The sequence below is a fragment of the Fopius arisanus genome, unplaced genomic scaffold (genome assembly GCF_000806365.1).
Source record: "Fopius arisanus strain USDA-PBARC FA_bdor unplaced genomic scaffold, ASM80636v1 scaffold00001, whole genome shotgun sequence".
NCBI classification, from domain to species: Eukaryota; Metazoa; Arthropoda; class Insecta; order Hymenoptera; family Braconidae; genus Fopius; species Fopius arisanus.
Window position 1 is genome coordinate 642,536 of NW_011887740.1, and position 24,310 is coordinate 666,845.

At 36.2% G+C, this 24,310-nt stretch overlaps 1 protein-coding gene and 1 long non-coding RNA gene across 7 annotated transcripts; one reads left to right on the forward strand and one right to left on the reverse strand.

Annotated features, from left to right (window-relative positions):
* Positions 1–206: 206 nt before the first annotated feature.
* Positions 207–24,106, reverse strand: tws (protein phosphatase 2 regulatory subunit tws). Of its 6 annotated transcripts, XM_011301101.1 has the most exons (10): positions 23,673–24,106; positions 15,281–15,593; positions 5,406–5,471; positions 5,006–5,103; positions 4,354–4,632; positions 4,085–4,262; positions 3,611–3,945; positions 3,256–3,471; positions 2,477–2,644; positions 207–1,496 (listed from the first exon to the last, which is right to left on the reverse strand). In XM_011301101.1, exons 2-9 carry the CDS (start codon positions 15,363–15,365, stop codon positions 2,492–2,494), a joined length of 1,410 nt encoding a protein of 469 aa, XP_011299403.1. In that variant the 5' UTR covers positions 15,366–15,593; positions 23,673–24,106; the 3' UTR covers positions 207–1,496; positions 2,477–2,491. The 6 variants fall into 6 exon arrangements, with proteins under 6 accessions (XP_011299403.1, XP_011299242.1, XP_011299322.1 ...); XM_011300940.1 differs by lacking the exons at positions 15,281–15,593; positions 23,673–24,106 and adding an exon at positions 10,719–11,301; XM_011301020.1 differs by lacking the exons at positions 15,281–15,593; positions 23,673–24,106 and adding an exon at positions 8,326–8,485.
* Positions 8,380–13,097, forward strand: LOC105264090 (uncharacterized). The gene is made up of 2 exons (XR_891964.1): positions 8,380–8,468; positions 12,743–13,097. It is a non-coding gene; the product is annotated as an uncharacterized lncRNA (long non-coding RNA).
* Positions 24,107–24,310: the final 204 nt, after the last annotated feature.

Genomic DNA, 24,310 nt, shown 5'->3' on the forward strand with positions numbered 1-24,310 from the left:
ATGTTTTTTAGGATTTTTCAAGGATATCCAAGTATTTTTTAAAATAATTTAGTAAATATTTGGTTCTTAAATTACCAGACTTTCCGATTAAAGTTTTAAAAATTTTTGACAATTAAAATTTCCAATTTTTTCGGGCGTCTAAAACGTGTCCTAGCAGTGTAGACTGTAGGTCAATATTTAAAATCTCAGAATTAAAAATAATACTGTCATTGTATAATATCCTTCAAAGAGACATTTTTATACTGATTTTGGAATGCAGAGAACAATTTCACCGAACAAAACCAACCAACGGTCTTAGATATCCTTAAACTACTTGCTGACAGAAAATAGCTGCTTAGAAATAATATTAACAATCCACTAATGAAGTGAGTTTCGCAAACAAGGGGACAACGATGAATGCGAAAAATAAAAGAATTCATGCGTTTAAAAACAGATTTTTCTTCATTTTTTTATACAATTCATTATAATTCACGCATTGCGTTATTCACCACGATCTCACTTCAATTCAAAATTTTTCAATTCTCGTTGACGAAAAGAAGATAGAGAAAAAAAAAACAAATCTCTTACGACATATGAAATGTAAATGGACAGGCGAACACCACACACGGTAGAGCCCATTGATCGTGATCAAATAATATGATATCGTACATTACTCGTATATGTTCACTTTCATTTATTATAAAAATAAAAATGTGTGCTGATGTAGGCCCTACATAAAAATAAATCGATACCCATGAGATAAATAAATGTTCCACATTTGTTCATAAAAAAGAGGCTTTGACAATTTTATTGCTACCACTTGGAGATAATAAATCAACGAGGAAATAGTAGATCAATGCCCGGTGTGGTGTACATGAAGTGTGATCATGACAAAGAAAAAGAGAAAAAAAATAAAATTGTAAAAACTAGAGGATGAGACGCTTGATGAGGATTAAATTAATTTGCTATCGTGGCTTCTCTCGGACACACAGCGTCCACGGCCCACTGTATCTTTTACTGAGTTTTCACTTTAATAATAATTATTCATTTTCCCATCTTTCATTCTACGGATGCACGGAGGAAACTGTCAGATCATTATTGAGACGCCGGGCATCATAACTCCGGACACTCGTGCACACCAAAAGTACACAAAAGTACACATTTTAAAAAACTAAAACGTTGTGCCCTTTCTAACGAATTTTCTTTTGATTTTCAATATGAATTTTAACGTATGCACTATCTGTCTGGATAAATCCTAGCTTAATGTCTTTTATGCACGTGTGCAGCGTGTGCGCGAGTATGCATTAGCGTTAATCAGCTTTCTTTCTCGATTAATCGGGGCTTTTCCTCTCGTGTCGGCCAGGGACACTAATCCATCCGCAAACAAATTGCCGGGAATACTCAATGTGTTTGACCGGCGTACCTTTTAATTTTTTTTTATTTTTCGTTTTTTTTCTTTCTTTTGAAATTTCCAACTCCATACCACACATTCACGTCAGGATATAGCGTTGAATAATCTGGGGAAAGAAAGAATATCAGTAGGTGAGGGTTTTCCATGAATATTTGGAAAATTTGGCAAAATAGAAATTCAGATGAATTTCAGTTAAGGCCCGGGTGGACTGCCTGGAAAAGATAATTTACTCCAAAATTGGGACTTCTCATTACTCTGGCAATTAATCGTTTTTTTTCCATAATTGTTAGTTAGCGTTCTAGCGGTTGTTAACAACTAGACCGCTAGCTAACAATTATCGGAAAAAACGATTAATTGGCGGAGTAATTAGAAGTCCCAATTTTGGAGTAAATTATCTTTTCCAGACAGTCCACCCGGACCTTAAGGATGTTCTGAACACTTAGCCGTAATTACTGTTTTTTTTATTTTATAATTATTGCATGGCTCACGAAATTTCATGCGCGTGCAATAATTTTCCTTCGGTATTTTATAAAATACTATGAACTTTTGAAAAGTTTGGCAAAATCGCAGGGAAATTATCGCACGATCATGACGTTTTGGGAGTCATTAAATAATTATAAAATGGAAAACCGGTATATTTTTTCGCCCTTGGCAATCCCTTCGGCAATTTATCGAAAAATTTTCTAAACCAGTAATTTTGGGTAAAAGGGGCAAGACATCCTACATAACTTCCAACGCCAAACTCCTAAATTATCTTTTTGAGAGCTACGGCACCTTAGGGCTGGTGCTAGGATTCAGAAATTTAATTTATCAATTTTTACTCGTCTGATCACTTGAAGAGTTCGTATATTGTAATTGAAAATTTTCTTCTCCAAAAATCATAAATCAGGCTCCAGTAAAAATTAAAAATTAAATTTGTTTCATTATACAAGTAACGAATTCAATAAATATTCAAGATAAGAGTGTGAAAAAAAAATCTACATGATGTTAAAAGCATAATGCAACTGAATTTGTAGGTAAAATAAAATTGGTTAAAATTCTATTGTATCAAGAGATATTCCACATTGATTTTTGTCTCAGAATTACCTGTACGCAAATGTGCTAGAGTTTGTCCTGAAACAGGAATAAGTTGTTCGTCGCTGCGACGGCGACAACATTTTCCGAGGGATGCCATGCAGTATGGAGTATCTTTTTGTTAAAGTCCAGGCAGTCGACACTTATTTCGTCTTTCTTGCGTTTGCCACCTGTACATACCTGCGCATAACAATGACTCGATATTGCAGTGTCTGATTCAATGGATTATTGTTGGAATTCTAGTTATTGTTGGATGAAAGAGTCTATGCAACAGCACCAACAGCAAGTGATGTCATTCAAAAGCAAAGTAATCAACCAAGAAGTCGATAAGTCGAATTTACAATTTTTTTAAACTATCAACTTAGATCGAAAAATGTCGATTCAATCATGAAAAATTAAAAGATTTTTTTGTATCCAATTAAATAATCGTTCAATTACTTGGATAACTAATTAATTAATCAAGATGTAAAAATGTAAAAATAGTATCAATGAATAAAATTGATCTATTCAGTTAATTCGTTGAATACTCAATGGGTGAAAGAAGAAATGGCTTCTCAAATAACGATTCTTTTTTTTTGGCGAATATTGGAGGAAATTTATATGGAAATGATTCACTAATTAAAAGGATAACAAGCGGTTTGTACCTCAGTCAAGTTTTCGCGGAAAATCTCAGAATCTAGGAGTGATAGTGAATTATGATTCCTCTTAGATCCCGAGAAAATTAATGAAAAATTTAGCTACCAGTTATGGAAAGGAAACCCTTTCCCTTTTGTCTACCAAATTTTACTCACTTTACGTGGCTTCAGAAGTGTTTTTGGCTTGGCAATATCGCGTGCTGCTTCAAGTGTCAAATCACGCTTCGTCGCACGATCAAATACACGGAAGAAGTTGTTGTATGAGCCAGTCATTATTGCGGAGTCATTGCCACTCCAGCAGCACTCGAATTTATCGAAAATACAGTCGTTCTCGTACAACGAGCACAATTTTGATCTCAAATATTCGTGAACCTTTAAATAAACGAAAAACATATCAAATAAAAATGACGTAAGTGAATAATGAAAATGGGTAAAGCATTTCCAGAGTGAGAGAATTTTTTAGAAAATTTCTCCCCTTGGATATGTTGGATTCTGAACAACCTTTACTTACAGGATAACACTCGATTGGTTTAGTCTCCATGTGTAAGTCCCACACTTTGACACTGAGGTAGTCTCTGCTGATCATATAACGGCCGGAATTGCTTAACTTGACGTCACTTATACTAGAAATAATTTCCGAAAAAAAGCTCCTATTTGTCGGATCCTCGGGCTCCTCAAATAGTTTACTATGACGATCGCAGAGTGCAGCTGATCTCATGTCGCACAATCTTATCGTACCTTTACTGCTGCTGTACACGAGTAGATTACATTCGACTGGATGAAATTCTGCTGCCGTTATTACCTCCGTGAGTTCTTCCATATTAGTTGGTTTAATGTCTACAATATCTGCAATTGAGAGATTCATTCATCAGAACATTTCTTATTAAATTGTACATATGTTTTTTTTTAATTGAACTCAGTTTAGATAGCCTGAATAACTTCATTTCAAAAAAAGGAAAAAACTGTAAGACTGATTAAAACTCACTAAAACTCTGATCAGTGATCTCGAGATGCCACAGATTAATTCTAAGATCATCGGCACTGAGGTATGTTTCCTGGTCGCTGTTGACACTTATACTGTTAATATGGTATGTGTGTGCATTGGCAAATATTCTCCTCGGTGACGCTTCGACTGTCAACTCCGTTGGCTTAATCGTGGGAACCTGATTACACGTAGAAAACAATTTACTCTCAAATGCTACGCCATTACTCCCCAGGATTCACAAATAGATTTCAATCAAAATGTCATCTTACCCTCAAGGCAGTGATACAAGCTGGATCACGCATCACCCCACTCTCTTCCTTAGTGTTGTAACCCTCCACCTTCTTATCTCGTTCACTGACCTTCCACAGTTTAATCGTTTTGTCATTTGTCGACAGTAAAAAGTGAGCTGGATTTTTCCTCTTCAACCATCTTATTTTATTTATTTTCTCTTCAATCTCGAGGGACTTCAGGTAATCAAATTCAGGCTCGTGGCTCTGAAATGTACTGTACACATTGTATTCACCTCTTCGGGGTATACTATTTTTACTCTGAAAACAAATAATTCAATTAAGTATTTCATTCGTAAAGAAGGGGATAAGATCTATTGTATTAGATTTTAAATCCCATCAAGCTGCGACAAAATCAGTATTTTCTATTATCAAATTAAAAAACCGAGTCTCTAATTTTCCACGAGAGATTTAATTCCAACCGGAAGATACACAAAAATAGTCTGACAATGTAAAGCATTTCACTCTACAATTTTGATAATTTTTATTAATTATAATGACCGTTACGAAACGACTGGTCTTCTACAAATATTTTTTCATTTTTAAAAATTCTTCCGCTGACAATCAAATTACTCCCGTTACTCTACATAATTAAAATGTAGGATTTCGTCGGTGCAAATATGCACAAACTTACAATCGGATCACGTTGAAAAATAACGACCCTGCCGCCTTTGTCCCCAGTAGCAAGTAGATCGCCATCGTGGTTGAATTCCACACAAGAGATTATATCAGCTGCAACAGATCAATAAAATTATACTGCATGACCCACCTCCCAATTATCTCAACCCAGCGTAAAAAAAAAATCCTAAATAAATCATCTCCAAGTGGATATGCCACAGTCGCCCAAAAAATATCTCCCCATACTCACAAAAATGTCAACAAGCAAAATCTCCACAAGCACTGGCATCATTTACTTGCCAACGATAAGATATCGCAGCATCATTAATGACACAGAAACCACCTCTTGAAACACGAAAGCCTGAGCCACCCACTCCCACCAGCCTCAAAAAAACAGATTGAAAGACAAGTCTTACCATCGGTGACGTCGTCCTCGAGGGTTCCCTTCACCTGCGAGAAACACCACTGTATGTCACCATTGCCTGCAACAAGTAAAAAAAACACAAAAATTAGCCCATAAAACTGCTAAAACCATCCATCACCCACAAAAATGATCTCCAGAGGAGACGATAATTGGACGCGTGGTGCTAAATTAGGGGTTATCCACATCGTAGTGCAGCCAAACTCCAATCCAACGAGTCCACCCCATCGTCACCCCAAAAATCACAAAAAAACACCTGCCAAAAGACCCCCCCAAAATTCCAAAATGCCCCTCTCACACTGGAAACCGTAAAGTTTTGATAATTCCATGGCATCTCATTCTTATCCTATTTAACACCTCCAACAAAGATTTACAAAAACAAAATTAAACTAGAAATATTGGTTATGATTACTTGATGTCTCGCCGCAATCCATCTCGTGGATCATTGGAATATTGGTAATTGACACTCCAATTTGTCAGTGTGTACGAGTAATTGTTTTATTTTTATTTTTTTTAGGCCGCCACCGTCACTTGGTCCTCGTCGACGGACACATCTGCACAGCCCGTGGTACGCGTGATGGCGGAGGGATGGAGGGACTATTGTCGGCTGTCGCTGGAGTTGTGCGAGAAGGGGCAGCACGCGAAAAGGCAAATGGATACGAGTCAATTTGAGATATTAACAGACTCGATTACCCAGTGAACATCCAGTATTCGAGAGAGTATTCCCGTGGCACTGGACCCTGCATTAATTAATCGGACAAGTAATCAGAAAGAATTTCCAAGGGGAAGAGAGAAGAAGAAGTTATCGGATAAATGGGATAAAGAAAGGAGCACCTGGTTGGGTTTAACCTTGGTTGTACCGGTACCAGACAAGGTGCTTTGTTTGACAGAGGTGTTTCGTTAAATTCCATTAAAATAATAAAAATTCAAATGATTCAAGTAAATAAAAATCCAATGGCAATTGCTGCTACTCACCGGCCATATTTCGGCTATAATATGCAGAGTGATTAAATCTTGATGTAATTCTTGGTGGAATGAACAGAACAGGTGGATGGAAATGATATCTTGTGATTTTGTTTGTTGTTTAATGGAGAATAATGGAATGTGGGAGGGGAATGGAGAAGTTGACACACAGTGGTGTTATAATCCGCAGCGCGTGTCACATATTCGTTGGTATTAAATAAGATTTCGATATTTTCACTGTCACGCGTTTCACAAGTTGTATTACACTCGGATTCACTCCGATCAGTCCCACTCGATTTTAATTATTCCGTTTTGTTTAGGGATAATTGACGATTAAGTTCAAGGATGATTGGAGTCATTCAAGTCTATTCAAGTGGAATTTCAAGGCGTCTACACCGGGATAAATTGAGTTTTTCGTCTTTGAAATTGTCGTGTGACGTCAGAATCGAATTTGTATTCAAGAGCGCAGGGTATTGAATAGAACGCGAGACAACCGCCTATGTTGGGGAAATTTTTTTTTTCTTCGCCAAGCGATGGATTTTTTTTTCTTCTCTCTTCTCTATGGGGATTAATTCAAGGAAATATCAGTGGGCCGCCATTTTTGTTGCCTGTAGATCGCGCCGGTTTTTCAGTTTCTCCGGTGGGCACATTTGTTCGTTTCTCTTTCACTCTTCTGGCTTTTTCGATAGACCCTTTTTCGCACCCCCCTTGTGGGATAGGTTTACTTGATTTACTTGCTTACTTGGGTTTATTGGCGGATGCCAGCGCCACTGCCGCAATTGCCTTGCCGAAATCTCACGATTAGCCACGACTGTATCCGGAATTTTGCGCGTTTTTTTCGAATTTTTTGCAGATTTATACTGAGTTTTTCAAAGATAGTGTGCCGTGTTCTAGCCAAAATTTCCGGTTTTTTGAGTTTTCTGATAAATTCTTGATTGGGTTTCCCCTCAAAATGTCATGATCGTGCAATAATTTTGCTGCGTTATTCTAAAACTCTTCAAAAATAGAAAAACTAGAGAACACATAGGAAAATTATTGCACGCTCAAAACGGTATACTTTCTCGGGTCACTTCGATCCACAATTTGTCAGAATAGTTAAAAAAAAAATTGATAACTGATTTTTCAGGGGTGGAACATCCTCAAGAATGCTCCACACTCCGCCGAGGTTCACGAAGTCTCAAGGTGGTGCGAACAATTTTTTACGTGTTTTCTAAACTTTTAAAAAGAGTCACAAAATTGTGGAAAAACGCATGAAAATCATGGCACCACCATAAAACTTCGTAGCAATGATAACGCCAACGATACGCCATGATCCGCAGTGATAACGTAAAAGCATTATATTTTTTGACATTTAATTATATATTATATGCTTCCTCGAATAAAAAAATTATCAAAATCAGGACTCATTTAAAACTTCACACGTCGGTCAGTAAAAAGTTCTCCACTAATTTAAAAAGATTTCGTTTACCGGTACTAAACCAAAAACCCCCAATTTTTCATAATGCAAAAGCAATTTTTTCAAAAAGAAAAATGTCTACAAAATCTCAAATTCAGCTCTCAATTCTCGACAAAACCATCAATTCCCCAACAATATCATTGAATGATTTCACTCACATTATTACCACCATAATTAATATTCCAGAGGCTCAACAAAAGGGGTGATTTCGCACCGAAAATGTGTGCCATGCGTGAGACTTGCCGATTGCACCCGACAATCCGCGAAATGACGCACGAGACATCGCGGGATTTTCGAAGTGGATGGGTGGCGAATTTCATCGTGACGTCAACGCACGTCACCACTTAATCCATCGACGTTAATTCTGTGATTGATTAGTCAGTGAATTTTTCAGGCAATTACACCAATCGATGCAGAAGAATTGTTATTCAACCGAATGCCGAGAGAGGATATCATAGCCTACCCTTCGCTCCATCTCCCAGTTTGCGCATTTTACCTAAAAGTTCATTAAGCTTGTCCCGTAGTTCCTCAAGGGATGAGAAGAGTGGCCCGTGATCTCGAAGTTGTCGTGGAGTTAATCGAGATGTAAGGCTCCTTGATGGTGGTGAAGGTGAACTGTCCCTGCTCATTTCCCGAGAGGTGCGATAAAATTTTCAATCTTTTCTTGATAATTTTTTGTTAGTTCAGACCAAATGGATTTGGTGGATGGCACGTTATTCACTCGACAATAGACTGAAACGAGGCCTTAGGCGGATGATACATAACCCCCGGGGCATTGTAAAAATGGGTGTCGAGGGGCGAGGAGGTGAGCATCGTCCAAGGAACGAAGGAGATGGCGCGAGAGGGAGATGAAACATCGGAGGCTGTGTATATTCGTCTCGGGTGCATTAGGAGATGCTCGCTAATCGACCCGCCTTTCGTCGCATTAACGATCATGCTGTGTCGCAATTTAATTCCAATTTATATTGCGTCGGTATTTCTTTTTGCATTCGTCACCAGCATGACTACCACGCGGAGAAAAATTCTTTTTCATTCTGAATAGAAGATACGTAACCGTCATTTTTTTCGACTTGCCAATTCACTGGAATTTCGTTGGAAATGTACAGAAATTTCGTGAAACGTGAAGATATTAATAGCGGAATGGTAGACTAGGATGAGTGCAGTTTTTTTACTGACGCGGCCAGTTTTTAGCCGATATCTCGGGATTGGAGGGGTATATCAATTTTTTTGTGTAAATATTTTTTATAGAAAAAGATGAGAGCTACAAAAAAGGTATCTATGGGAATACCGGTATTTTCCTTCAATCTCGAGATATCGAGTGGATATACAGAGACTGGGGTAATACGGACAATCATTAACCCCGCCTCCTTTACAGGTATTTTTCGAAATTATTCACGAGTGGATCGGTACTTTTGGTTTGTCTCGTGTGTGTTTGTGATATTATTTAATAAATTGAAACTTCAAAGGCCAAAGAATTTTGTATTCAAAGGGCATATGGAAATTTCTCGTTAATCATTAGAAATTTTACCGGAACGACTCGATTTTTTTGGAAGAATTTCTCTCTAATGGGCGCCATGAAACGCGGGGTCGAAGCTGGATTGTTTACCTGGGGTACTAGAAGTACGTTATGACTCCTAGAGAGAGTGGGGTAAATTGGGGCTGGTTCAATTCTCACGATTATCACGATGGCTTGAGATTGACGAAGTGGATTTAGGCCATTTAGCATCATTTTGGGAGTTTTTTTTATCGAGCTAAGATGAATTCAAATTCACTCAAATCACACCATTAAAGCGCAAGAAACAAAAAAAACTACTAAGACAAAAAGGCGAACACTACTAGAGAAAGAAAAATTTCAGTGCCAAGACTGGAAGTTCAATGGGAAAATCATAAAGCGTCTTGAATTGAATTTTACACTTCTGGTCAATATCTCGAAAAATTGATTTTAAGCGGAAATATCTAGAGATTAAGTTTTCACAGAAGTTTCCGGTAATTTTCATTTAATAGCACTAGATTTCTGCTGAATAAATTTGTATCAATGGATTAACCTTTGCACTCACTTCATGTCTATCGTCGTAACCAACAAAAATCCACATTTCCGATAAATTTTGATTAATCTCCGAAATTCGGAGAAATATTGGACGTTCTTACGGAGATCTCACACAATTTCACACAATTTTGCCACGAAATTTTACTCGGATAGAAACTTTTATACTCGACAGAACCAGCCCAAGAAATTTCTAAATTTCCTTGATGAAATCGCGGTTAATGGAAAAATTATCCGTAATTTGCACGTAAAACCCCATTAATAGCACCACCAGGAATTTTCACTCTACAAGCACTAAACTATTTCCACTTTTACTCTGCATCTCCAAATTCTCCCCACAACGGATTTCCATTATCCCTGCTGGGATAATAATTACTTCTTATACCACGGGAGCTTCGAAATTATCGAATTATTCCCAATAAGTCCGTTGCAAACAAATGAACGTGTCAGATTTTCCAGGTTAAAAAAATTTTCTAAAAAACTTGATCAGCTCGTTCATTCGTAGGAAATTTACAGGAAAATATCCGATTAATTCCCAAGCTCGAGTCGTATTCGTGGGATTATTTTTTTCGTTGAAATTTCGGCCGATAGAATTGCACCATAAGACGAAGTCTATATTAAAAAAATGAGAAAAGACAATTGAAAACCCCAAAATAATGAAATCTGTCAATTTCAATCAGTAGTTCATTCGTTTCAACAATTTTTTAAAATTTCATCTATATAGGTAAGAGACAAAATAATCGAAGAATTACGAGTACAATACACCTCGTCTGTTGGTGCAATTCTACTGGGTGAAATTTGGAGGAAAAAAGTAATCCGGATGAAATAATAATCTCGATACTCACAGTACCAATTAGCCTCCTCCTCATAGTCATAAGCTTGGACAATTTCTTGCTGGTGAAATCTCGTGACTTTGCCACCGGTACCAATGTTTCTGTTGAGATTTGACATTGGCCTTCTCTGTCGAACACGACTCCGTGATGTACTCATTGTTCAACATCCGCGAGGGGACAACGAAAAAGAAAAAAAATATCCCAGCCTATGACCCCTGCTTAGACTATTTACCGAGATTCGTTGCTTCGGGGAGAATAACGGTCGGAACAAGCCGGCTATTTAATTATTTACGTTTTGATTTATCTAGTGACTTGTGCGAACTGATGACTGGGTCACTCCGGTGATTATTCCATTCGATCATTCCGTACTGTACGAAATAGTGAAAATTCCCTTTCCAATGCTCTCGACTTGTCTTCCCCGCCCCGGGGGGATTAATCGAGTGTTTACCACGTGTTTACGGGGAATTCCCTGAAGATGGCTGATTGCTGTTTACCTGACGACTTCATACTGGATCTCTTTGAATTTCTGCGTTGAGAATTGGAGCATCAATGAATAGCATTTTTATGGCAGATGGGGTTTGCCGGGTTTCATTCAAAAAAGGGGGGGATTACAGTTTTGCGAAATTCTGACAGGATGTTCGTAATTATAACTGAAGTGTTTATGAATTTTATTCGATTTTTTACTGATTTGCTTTTCGAGGCATTAATAATCGAAGTCTCATATTATGAGACTTCGATCAGCTCTTATAGGCGTTTTTAGGGTAGCACGAAACTGCGTTACCATCTTAGATGATAATATAGTTTTATGCTAAATTGAAGAAGCTCCATAAGGGATTTTGATCGTTAAGGATGTTCCACATCCAGATATATAAATATATATAATACATAATATATCTAGATATATAATAATCAAAATTCAAGTTTTTCAATTTCTTTTTGCGCATTCTTGATGGGATTACAGTGAAACAATATACCGTTTTTCTGTTTTGTCATTATTTAATGGTTCACGAACTTTCGTAGTGGGGATATCATTTGCATGAATTTTCTCTACAGTTTTGTGATTCTTCTTGAAAGTTTAGGAAAAACGCATAAAAATGTTTGCAGCACTTTGAAACTTGGTAAATCATTAAATAATGACAAACACAAGAAGTTTTATTTTTTCACGTCAATCCCATAATAAGTTTGACAAAAAAAAATTTTGAAAAAGTTTGAAAAATGAAAAAAAAAAACTCAATTTTGGTTGTATAGGTGTGTAGGACATTCTCCAGAACTTGAAGAGGATGGGTGAAAAGAATGAAGAAAATTCATAGACAATTCTGTTAATTATCAACATGTTGTATGAATTTCCAAGAAAGTTCTGTTATCTTTTTCAATAATCATGAAACAGTGACAGCTTTTTCACCAAAATTCATGTTCTGTTTACTTTTCTAGTGGATTATCGATGGAGTGGACTTCAAATAATACAACGATACGCTTTCTCAAGTTTATCGTTCCTGAAGTTTTGCAGTGGTGCGATCATTTCCATGTGTTTCTTTTCTACAGTTTTGTAAATCTTTTTAAAAGTTAGGAAAACAAGAAAAAACGCAAGAAAATTGTCGCGCCACCTTCAAACTTCATTCATTTCAAAGTCATTAAATAATGACAAAACGCAAAAGCGATGGTTTTTTTTGTCCATTTTTTTTTAGTTTTCTGACAGATTGTCGATTGAATTGGCCTGAAAAAATATACTGTTCATGCATTTTATAATTATTTCATGACTCTCGAAGTTCCATGAGCTTACAATAATTTTCCTTTGTTTTTCTTAATTCATGAATATTTAAAAAGTTTTGAAAAAACGCAAGAAAGTTAGAGCCTCATCATGACAAGTTTGGGAGTCAAATCAAATCAAATAACGATAAAATGAAAAAATAGTCTATTTTTTTGCCTCAACCCGATCACCAATTTGTTAGAAAAACTGAAGAAGCGTTTAATTCTGGCTAAAAGAGTGCATTCTCAAAAATGGTCCGACACTTTTGCCTCGTTTTGTTTTCTTTCAGAATTTCGAAAGACCGAATGGACGTGGAGTGATGGACGTTGTACTTCTCTCGATGGATTTTAATGATTCAAATACATCTGTATGCACTCCAGTAGTTTGCAGACGTCAAAAGCTAACACTAATTGTCTTGGTCAACTGGATGACATATTTCAGAACAGGAAGGAAAATTCTATTGTTTTGTCTTCGGCTTTTCTGGTGTTATGACACGTGGGCTTCAATGAAAATTCGCTCACACGTTTTTTGATATTTCACGGAATAGTGGAGTTATTTATAATATTTATATTTCAGTGGGAAATATAATATCCTATTATTATTAGAGGATATGGAAATGGAAGAAATATAAAAATCTATGTGAACTTTTTTCAACCTAAATTGCACGTTGCGTCATTTCCTTGAGTAAAAAAAACTGCAGAGAGAACATTGCTTTCGAGATATTGCAGATGTAAATAGACAATGATCCTCTCGTAATTGTAAGATTTTTTTAACGAGAGTTGATAACAACTGAACTCGGGTATAGTTTCGACTCGGCAGTGCAGAGTGTTTCTGTAATTTGAGGTGGATTTTAAAGTAGTGCATACGAAACTCCGATTTTTTGTAAGATAAAGTTAATAACAATAGGAAAATACTGGTTCGCACAATGATCAATCTAGTTTCATTGATAATAATTAATTAGTAAATACTGCTATGACCTATTTGAAATGATGGTAAAGATTAAAATTTAGAATAAAATCATAAAAAATAAATGAAAAATCCATATGCAATCCGATTATGCAAAATGGAATTGTTGTTTCTTTGTAACAAATTGTTAAAATTTCCGATTGCCCCGAAACGAGAGTGAGACAGAGGGAGACAAGATTTTTAATTTATTATTAATACTTTCAATATATTTTTTTTTTTGTTTAAAAAAATAATTCGATAAATATTCCAATGGATTAATAATTCACGCCCATTAATGTTAAATTATTATTCATATAGTATTAATGGATAATGGGCATATAGTTATCAATCATGAATAAACATTTGTCTGTGCATTTTGAATTTAGTTTCCGCTGCTACATGCAATGACTCATGCGAAATTCGTATGCACTACTTTAATCTGTAGAAGACAATTGTGCGGCAGAAGGACTCAGTAATGTGGAATATGCTAGACAGTTTGAACCACATACCGACCATGGCAAATGGTAATACCGAGCAACGTTAATCCTTGGCGCTTATGAATTCCATTCCAACTACCTAATATCCATCTCTCTATCGTTGTCGGGGAATTAACCGTGCAAGGTCGTCGTAAAATTTTCGTTTGTAATTGACGGAAGGGGTAATCAGCCAACTGATTATCCGGTTGGATTCAGAGGCATTGCAATAAGATCGGTTTCATTTCCCTTCCAATTAGGGTAGAAGGGTACGTGATCCGCGCTCTTTTTTATTAATTCCGCGCAATTGTGGGGACTATTCAGGAGTTAGAATTAATCGGCCTGAAGATGGACGTTTGTTTTTAAGAGGTGATTCCCAATATTCTTGAATTTTTCAGTTTTTTGGCAATTTCTGGGAGACCTTGGATCTGATTGACGTCATGAAATATACGGTTTTTCCCAAATGTTCACCGAAAATGCAATAATTTTCTCAGAATTTTTCAAAAAATCATGAATTTTAGAAAAAAAAGCAAGAAACTTTGAGTCATGAAATACTGATAAAATGAAAAACTGTATATTTTTTCGGGTTAATCCGATCAACAATCTGTCAGAAATTCAAAAAATAAAAGTGAATTTTGTTTGTTTTGTTAATGAGAACTGTAATTACAGTAAAAAACATAACAATAAATATTGAAAAATGAGGGGGACAATTGATAGACTAATGATAATTATTCGTGGAATCCCGGATATAGATCTTACAGTTTCCCGAAGAATGACGTAACTTTTTCGTAAGTTTTCAGTGACATACCCGAGAATCAACCGAGCATTTCAGATTTTCCTTTAATCCTCCTATATAAATTCCCCAAAACCACTCTCTCTCGCGAATTACGTGAAATGTTCGGTAATTTATCTTGAATATTTCTGTCCACGTGGTGTTGGCATTCGCGCGGAAGACGAGAAAAAAAACTGCACAACTCCGAAAAAATACTATTTACAAAAATGACTGTCCGGTAATCCTGCTATTGGAAATCTACTCTGAAATATCACTTCGGTGTCTGTTGGAATATAGCCTCAGTTTTCTATGAATTCATTTTTATGAGCCTATAGTTTCCAAAATGAATCAACATAGAGAGAGAGATATTAGGACTAAACATAAACATAAACAATGAGGTCATGTGGCAAAAGGACTGGGGATCCTTTGCCTCATGATGACGATTTTCCTCTTGGTCTCGTTGACCACTTTTTAGTCTGCTGAGGCCAGACATTTCTTCCTCGTCCCATTTTTAATAAACTCAAATTAACGTCTTTAATCCACTCTGTTTTAATTATTTCTCCCCCCTCCCCTCTCCACCATATTCCAATAGTGTGAGAATAAGTCGATTGATGGGGAAATGAAAAACATCACTTACCAGCCCTCTTGTTGACAGCAGTGTTAATCATGGAGCCAAGCTTTGTGAGGCTGGATTGCCTCATGATACCAGAGGGGCTCTTCATTTGTTTGATGCCAAGTATCGTTGGGGTTGATGAGGTGGATGAGTTGGTCCCAGTCCAACAATTTGTACCTTGATTCGTATTGCAACAGGGGGTCGTCCGCTGATGCGGCGGCGCCCCCCATAGACCCACCACTCCTGCGTGACGCGTCTTGATTCCTTATCCTTTCCAATTTATTATCCTATTCTTATTGGTATTCCTGCTCTCATCTAGGTGCTGAAGCCCTTGGTGCTGCGGAACAGATAGAAAAGCTCATCAATCCAGTGAGGGATTTCCTCCGGAAAAGGCAGACATGATGTTGATGATCATACCGGAATTGTCTGTGGATTCTCTTCAATATTTTTCACATCTTTTCAAGTTATTAATGATCGAATTATCCTCTTATTCATGAAACTGCGGTGCCATTTAATTGCCATGATAATGCAGTTTTGGTTGAATCGACAAATCTTGATAAGAGCTCATGTAGAAGAGAAGACTTTGATCGTTGATAACTTGGAAAGGAGATCGGTAAAAATTGGAGAGAATTTATAGACAATTCTGCTGTGAGAGAGTTAATTTTTTATAGAATGCAGAAAATTAAATATTAACTTCTTAACTATTTACTGAATGATTACATTAATGAACAATTGATTAAGAATATAGCAAAATATATGGAATAGAGTTGTCTGAGTTTTTATATACACATAAATTGGGTGTAATCATTATTTAATTTTTCTTGTTCCCTTTGCTGAATGAATCGACTGAATAAACTAAAAAAAGCGAGAGATTCATAATTTCTCGAGTGTTTGGGGTCATGTCCTGGAAAGCGAAACTTTTACATGAATATTGTGTGCACGCCCTTTTGGGAGAGTGATGACGTTCTAATTCGAGAATTTTCCATTCGTAATTTGAGAGCTCGATGAAAAACCAGAATATGCGACTAACAATTACGATAAAAGGTAATTAAACGAGAAAAAGTGGGGAACGTCTCGTCAGTGACACTATTAATTCTCTCTTTTCCATGAAAAAAAAAAATAAAAACCACTTCACACGACATGCGAGCTTTGAATGTGCCGCATGCAACCGCAGGAAATGAATCCATACATATGCCGATCGAAATTGATTAATTATGGCTTCAATAGCAAATGAAGGGATCGAGTTGCAGGGGAATTATTGACCAGCTAATCAACGTCAATTATCGAGGAGCGTATTAACGACCTGCTGAATCAGATAAATCATACGGGTGCATTTCTCATTGCCATTATCTTTTTTTTAAACATTCAGTCATGGGATTTAATACCCAGAGAGAAAAATTCAGTAAAAATTACCTCACCGTTTGGTAATTGTGCTGTGCAATTTTAGCTGCCGAAAATTACTGTACCAATTAGGGAAATTCGTCAACTGCTCAGTAACTGTTAACTAGTCTTCAAGAAATAATTACTGGACACTCAGGTAATTTTTCGGAAATGAGAAATTTCGGAAAGATAAGTTTCACCAAGCAGTCGACAAATTTTTATTATCGAATTAGTAATTATTATTTAGTCGGTTAGGAAAAATTTGCTGAAGGTTAGGTAGATTTTCAGAAACGGTTAGATAACTTTTACCAATAAGCAGTTGAGAAATTTTACTGAGTGGTACGGTAATTTTCTCCGAGAGACTAAAGCACCGGTTATCAGACAGATTGGCAATTTATAGTGAATTTTTCTCTCTGCGTAGAAGAAGACTTGCAAGTTGGTTAATGCGTAATAAGATTAATACTCGCGTACACCTGCGGACGTCAACAACAATCGTAAATCCCCGCGGAATAATTCAAATCTGGCCAGTGGAAAAGTTTCACAGCTGGTTCGCGTGTTATTGAACTTTTTTGTGGCAACATGGGGTGTTTTTTTTTACGAAAACTAGATTTTGCGAGTTTCAAAATTGCAGATTCGGTTTGATGTAACCATGAACCTGACTTTTCCATTTCCACGAATTCTCTCATCAGATTCACCATTTCCAGAGGGGAAATTTCTCTTTTTTAAAGAGCCCCTGTAAATTCTCACTCGAAACATAACCATTCCATTTTGTTACACTGTTATTCTACTGGGCTGTTAAAAAATTGATTCTACTTTATGGTAAAAGATATTTGTTAGAGTTAAAGATGAAAAGTCGAATTTTTTGTTTCTGTGAAAAAACGAATATAATATATTCTAATAAAAATAAAATAATATATATAACTGTCAGAATTTCTTCAATTTGGGAAGAATTATTTAAAAATATCTAGAGTAAATATCAACAGCGCATGCTTGAAGGCGTAATGTTCCTATTTAATCTTCTGGAATCGATGATTTGCGTGGTGATATTCAAGTATAGAATTCTTTTTTTCAATTTCCATTCGAAACTCGTCTTTCACTCCAACCAAATCCAACAAACCCTTTCTTGTTTTCCTCACTCTACTATTTTTTCCAAGGCAATGCATCGATCCATCAAAAACCAGTTGAAATCAGATTCAATAGAGGCCATTAACAACAATAACCGCACAATTCGCGACTCAATCCTTTTGTTTTCGTCTTTATCCGGTGGTTTTCTCAGTTTACCACCCGCACTGTTGGAAATTTCTCACTTTAATATTCTGATTGCCAACGTTAAAATACTTTTTTTCTCATTTTTAACAGAATTTTGTTGTAAACTGGTGAACTAGGATAAGTGCATTTTTTTCGAGGCCAGTTTTCAGCCGATTTCTTGGAATCAAAGGCAGATAATGATATTTCGATAGAGACCTTTTTTGTAGCTCTCAGATTTTTATAGAAAAAAGGATTCTACGAAAAATTTGCTATGTTCCTTCGATTTCGGGATATTGACTAAAAACTGGCCTCGGAAAAAATGAACTTATCTTCGTTCACCACTTCGCTATTAAATTAATTATAAGAAAAATACAAAACATGTAATTTCTTGCAGAAAGCTATCGCCCGAGGGTCCTCAGCCATGACAATTCTTATTTTCCACGTGAAATTCACGGAATCTATGAATTTGAAATTAATTACATTAAAATACGGGGATTTGAGAATTAATTTTTATGTTTCAGTTTTTTCACAGAATTTCGATTATTGAATTAAATTGCATTTTTTTATTAACTTTTGAAAAGAATTACAAAACTGCGGAAGAAACGCAAAACAAAATGAACGCAGAATGAAAATGAGTCGTTAAATATAAAACGAAATGGAAAAATCCGTAGCCAAAAAGGTTTTTGCGTTATGATATTACTTTATGGCTCATTTTCATTTTGTGTTTTCCTACAGTTTTCTTATTCTTTATCAAAGCTAAGAAAAAAAATGTAGTAAAAGAAATTAAATAACAACAAAACGTAAAAACCGTAGATACACGCTCTCACCCAATCCCATCGATAATTTGACAGTAAAATTAAAAAATTTTAAAAATTTTTTATTTTTTGGCTAATAAGGTTTTAAAAATCCTTAAAACCTTTCCTTTTCGCAGAAAATTTGCAGAACCTATGAATTTCAAATAATTATATTGAAATGTAAATATTTTTCTATTTTAGTTCGAATTTCCCTTCAGCCACAAGATTATAGGGGACTTTCCCCAGATTTTGGACCATTGAATTGAATTGAATTGCATTGAGTCTCCGGAAACTTGAGGAATGATTATTTAACCCTGTTAGCCTGAGGTACTGATGAAAATTAAACCATCTGTCCTTGCGTATTTTTTTCTGCACGGCTTCCTCGAGCAAAGGCTCCAACGAGTCTTCACATTTTGTACGCGTGTGTAGGTTTCGCAATGGAGGGTCTCTAACCAGCACAACACTCTCCCATGTTTTGTATTGTGAGTACATGTGGTAATTAGGTCACACCCAGCAGACCTGGTGAAGATTAAGAGCATCGTGCCCTCACCTATCGACTCTTCCTCTCACCCCCAACTAACGATAATCACACTGAGCCCCAATTTTTTATATAAATTCTCCAGTTTTATGTAAACTTTTATGTAAGACTTTTGAACGCATGAAAGGATTCCCTCGGCTTACGATTCCTCTTGTTTCAAGAATATTTTTCACCTTTTTACCGTCTGTCTTTGACGTAAGCAATTCGAGAGAAAAATTGTGGAGTAAGCGATTGAACGCGTGTCGTAATGCAAAATCACAAAGTAGTTGGTAATTTTTCATTGGATACTTTTTACGGATAAATTTGGATTAGTGGTACTCGGCCTCGATGCAACCTCTGTTTTTTTTTTATTACCCGAACATGGATAGAAATGTTAAAATTTTCGTTTCGCAATGACAACTTGATTATCGCACACAGAAAAAGAAAAATCCTTTAAGCTTTTCGTCGTGTAAAATATCTACACGACAGTCCTTGTTTAATTTTCTTTGTTTATGGTAAATAGTTTTAAAAAATCTCTGATAAATGACCACTTTGTGTTTGAAATTGTCCGTTTTGAACTTGAGATAGAATTTTTTTAATTTGCGGTCCGTTTCATGTGTTTAAACCGAGCGTCACAGATTAGAATTTTTAAAAAATCAACGGCTCAATAATTTTTCAAATAGAAATTATTTGGAATAGAAGCCGCATCATTAAATGCAGCCAAAAAACATGAAATTGATTGTGCGTTTTGTTTTCGAGAAATAATTACAAAAAGTGCATAAATTTCCATAATCAAGAATACTTAGATTGAAAAATATATAGTTATATATAAGCAGTCCATACATAATGCAATCAATCAATTGAAATTATATACTGTCAAAAGATTGCGCTTTAATCTGGGCTCTTTTACAGAAACGGTCGCGAGATGATAATCATAACAAATTCCACGTACCCCCCCCCCCCCCCTTAAAAAATGGATTTGACGAAATGTAATGATCAATCAACGATAATTAGCCCTTGAATTATCTTGAAAAAAATATAATCATTGTAAACCTTCATAAAACTAATTAACTGCCCAGGACAAAATTATTTATCGGATATAATTCTTCAATTTTTTCAATTGGCAACGGACTATTTTTTCTACCAAGTAAATCCTCTTCATTTAATATTAATTAATACTCTTTAATATTAATATTATTATTATTTATTAATATTCTTTGTCGAGTTTTTATCTGAGTGTAAGGTTTATTTTTAGTGCACCGTCAAATCCTTCGGAAAAATAAAACGAGTGGAATAGGAATTCATGGGGTTTCGCTTGTTCATTTTGATCACGTAGTTTACCTCTCCGGGGATTGATTGCAGAATGGAATCAAAGGGGCCTATGAGCACCTTGAATTCGTGAATTATCGTTTGGGAAAAAGTACTTGACTTTTAATTTTCGGTTTCTCTTCGATCAGCCGAGGATATAAATTGGGACAGAGAATTGACAGATCGAATAGAATTCCAGAGGAGAAAATCTACATCCTCCTCAAATGAATTCTTACCGATATTCTACACATTTCTGCCACAATTTACGGTTTTTTATGTTTCTGGTAAACTTACCATGGGATTTACGTGAAAAATAACTTTTTCTCGTTTTGTGGTTTATTTAATGACACAACGCAAGAACGTCATATTTTTTCATGTCAATCCCATCGATGATTAGCCAGGAAAATTTTTTAAATCATGCATTTTGTCTAGAGGGGCTAGAACATGTGATATTCACTTATAATACCATGAGAGCTACGAACTTATCGAATTCTTCCTGATAGTTTCGTTCCAAATAAATGACCGTGTCAAGTTTTCCAGAAAAATCACTCGCGTTTCGCACTCGTAACTTTTCAACCTGGAAAATTTAACAAGCTCGTTTGTTTGTATGAGAGCTAATAAGGACATATCCGACTAATTTCGAAGCTCCAGTCGTATTCGGTGGATTATTTTCCCATATAAATTTCAGCCAATAAAATTGTACCATTCTACTGTTTTTTATATAGTCAACATGAAATGCAGCTGATAATCTTTTTGAAAATTTCAGTGGTAATTTTTCATATGGTATGGTATATTTTTCATAACAAAATGGATTGGCCACGTGACCCCCATTGAATTTGACAGATAGAATGCTATTGTATCAATTGAAAAGTTTTGATCTTTAATTTTGTTTCATGGTGCGATTCTATTGGCCGAAGATTCAATGGAAAAATAATCTCCCGAATGCCGGGCGAGCTCTAAAATTAATCGGGTAATTCCCTCTAGGTTCCATGCAAACAAAAGAGCTCGTCAATTTTTTTCAGAAAAATAATTTTTCACCTGATAAACTCGACTCCTCCATTTGTTAATAGAGAATCTATTGAAAAATACTCGATAGTTTTGAAGCTCTTGTGGTATTACCTGTGAAAAAATAATTTATATTAATTATTATCGATATAAAACAGCGGAATTGAACTTATTCCACTCCATCATCTCTTCAAACCCCAGAATTTTCCAAATATTATTTTTTTGTGGTTGCATATTTTTGTAAATAAAAAACTTATACCCTTGAGATAAATACCTCAACAACGTTTGCATTAAAATTTCCTGTCGTTGCATTTAGTGAAGAGAAATTCTGTGGATGGGTCTTCCGACTCTAAAAGCTACCCTTTGACCTTTACCACTCGGCAAAAATCCCCGAAAACCGTGCCATCCTCTTTAACACGAACGTCAGACTCGACTTGACCCCAGAAATACTCGCAAGGGGTCGGAGTACAACCCTCCGACTTTTTACCTCTCACCAAAGGGCATTTACGTTCAAACCTCAAACGTAATTACGGTGTCCCTCGTCGCCAAGTTCAACAGTTACGATCAGGACACTCCCTGGCTACTCGTGTTGTCTGCTGTCGACCGACAGCAAATTGGGGGATGATGAATCATTAGTCAGAGAGTCACGTTCGTCATTTCATCCTGACACCCCAATAAAAATCCCAGCAGTCCGACAAATTTCGATAAAATCAGTTATAAACTGAGACAAGTTTGATTTATCTGCAAATATTGTTGAGTTTTTTTCTCACATATCAGCAAACAAAAAATGTATCCAACCACAAAAAAAAAACATGGATTGCCCTGGAATTTGCATAAATACCAAAAAGATGGAATAGGAATATCACAATAACCCATACTGTAAATAATTATAAAACTCGAGAGTCTCTATAGGTCATAGTCTGGATATTGTATAAAATACTGATCACAGGATCAGGATTGTTGTTTATAGTGAGTTTTATCGTTTGTAAATATTCCAAATGTTGGTTATCTGTAGTAAAAACTTGATTAAATAAAACAAAAAACAAGTGGAGTTTACGATTTCTCCCAAATATTCATTTATTTTTAGAACTATCGATTTTTGGGAGAAACGTCAAAGGACTTTTTTTTAAGTGATTAAATTTTCCAACAAAAAGTATTCTAATGGTTCTTTGTAAAATCAATCGTTTTCAGGATGAGCGGAAATTTAATAAAACTGATAAATCCCCGTTATATGACTTTACCAATTCGCTATTGAAATATCGACTCACCCTGCCTAGATTTTCCTCTCCTTTAGAATCCACTGGATAAAAAAACGAAAAAGCTACCGATTAAGAAATTATCTCCAAATAAAAACGTATTTACGAAATAACGGGAAACGCCATCGGCAAATGCCGCAATTCTCATTGAATTTCACCTCTCGAGTGCTTGCAGTCACACACACGAGACATTTATCAACGTCGCGTGCACGAGACATTGAAAAACAAGAAAAAATGGGGATGAGCACCGAGGGGAGCTCTGGAAAAACGCACTCTCGTCTCCAGTTCCTCGAAATCAGCTGATGCGATGCAACAAACAAGGGGAATGCAAGGCTAAATAAAGTGAAGTGAGATCCGTTGGTAAAAAAAAAGCAGAATTTTCATTTTAAAAAGGAAAATTCAGAAAATGTCAAATCTTTATGACAGTTCGAAGACAGATTTGATTTTTCAAAGGAAAAAATTATCAAATTTCTCAATTTCTACGAATGTTCATAATTTTCGTAATTTTCAAAATTTTTTACAGCAAAATCCAACTGACATTAAAATTTTCATGAATTTCCCCTCAAAAACTGAAATTCCAGAGAAACTGTCCCTCATTTAATATTTCAAGGTCAAGCCCTGGAAAATCCCAAAACTTTTTCAGCACTTAATAATCCATTCATCTCGAAAACAACTGATTTTTCATGAACACCCAAATAGATTTTTTGTGGCTGATTAAATTTTCGATAAAAAGTATCTCTTGACATTTCCTCCCAAAATCAATAGTATTCGAGACAAATCGACGATTATTTCCAACCGAAAGCTCCTAACCAGAACTGAAACCTGTGGAATTATTTATCTATATATTTATTTATCATTGGAATATAGTTTGGAAACGTGAGACAGAGGGATGACGGGTTTGTACTCACCAACCGATGTCCAGGAAGCGAGTTGTTTGATGGAGCCAGGAATAGAAGATCGAGGGAATGTTGTTTGATGTCTCGGTTTACGATTTGTCAGTCACTTTGCCACTGCAAATCACTCTCATAACGGTATTCACTTGTGCACATAAAAATTCAGACAGATATGTGTAAATAAGGGGATAAAAACTGGGGAGTAAACTAGCCGGGGTCGTTCAGCTCGAGGGACAAGACAAAAAGTACTTGGAGGTGGTTTGGAGGTTTTGAACGGTGTACTTGAGGGCTTTCTATGGGGCTAGTGGTGATGCCATTTTTTTAAAGGGCCTCCAGGTCTCCTCGGGGCTGCTGGGGTTGCTCCACTGAATTTTCAACCCCCTGTTGAAAGAGGGGATATTGTTAATCGGACAACGTAGATGGTGTCTCGGACACAGACTGGAGTGAAATGTGTCAGCCAGTGAGACACACAAGCGCAAGCCTCCGCGACTTCATCGTCGGCGAGGCAGGGGCGAACACCGAATTCATCCGAAACCTCACGAACCAACACCCCCCATAATGCCGGCGACCTTTGCCTTCTAGCGCAACAGTTGAGAGTTGTTCAATTTTTTGACAGGTGTTTTCAATCTCAGGCTTTTTTCTCTCGTCTTGTT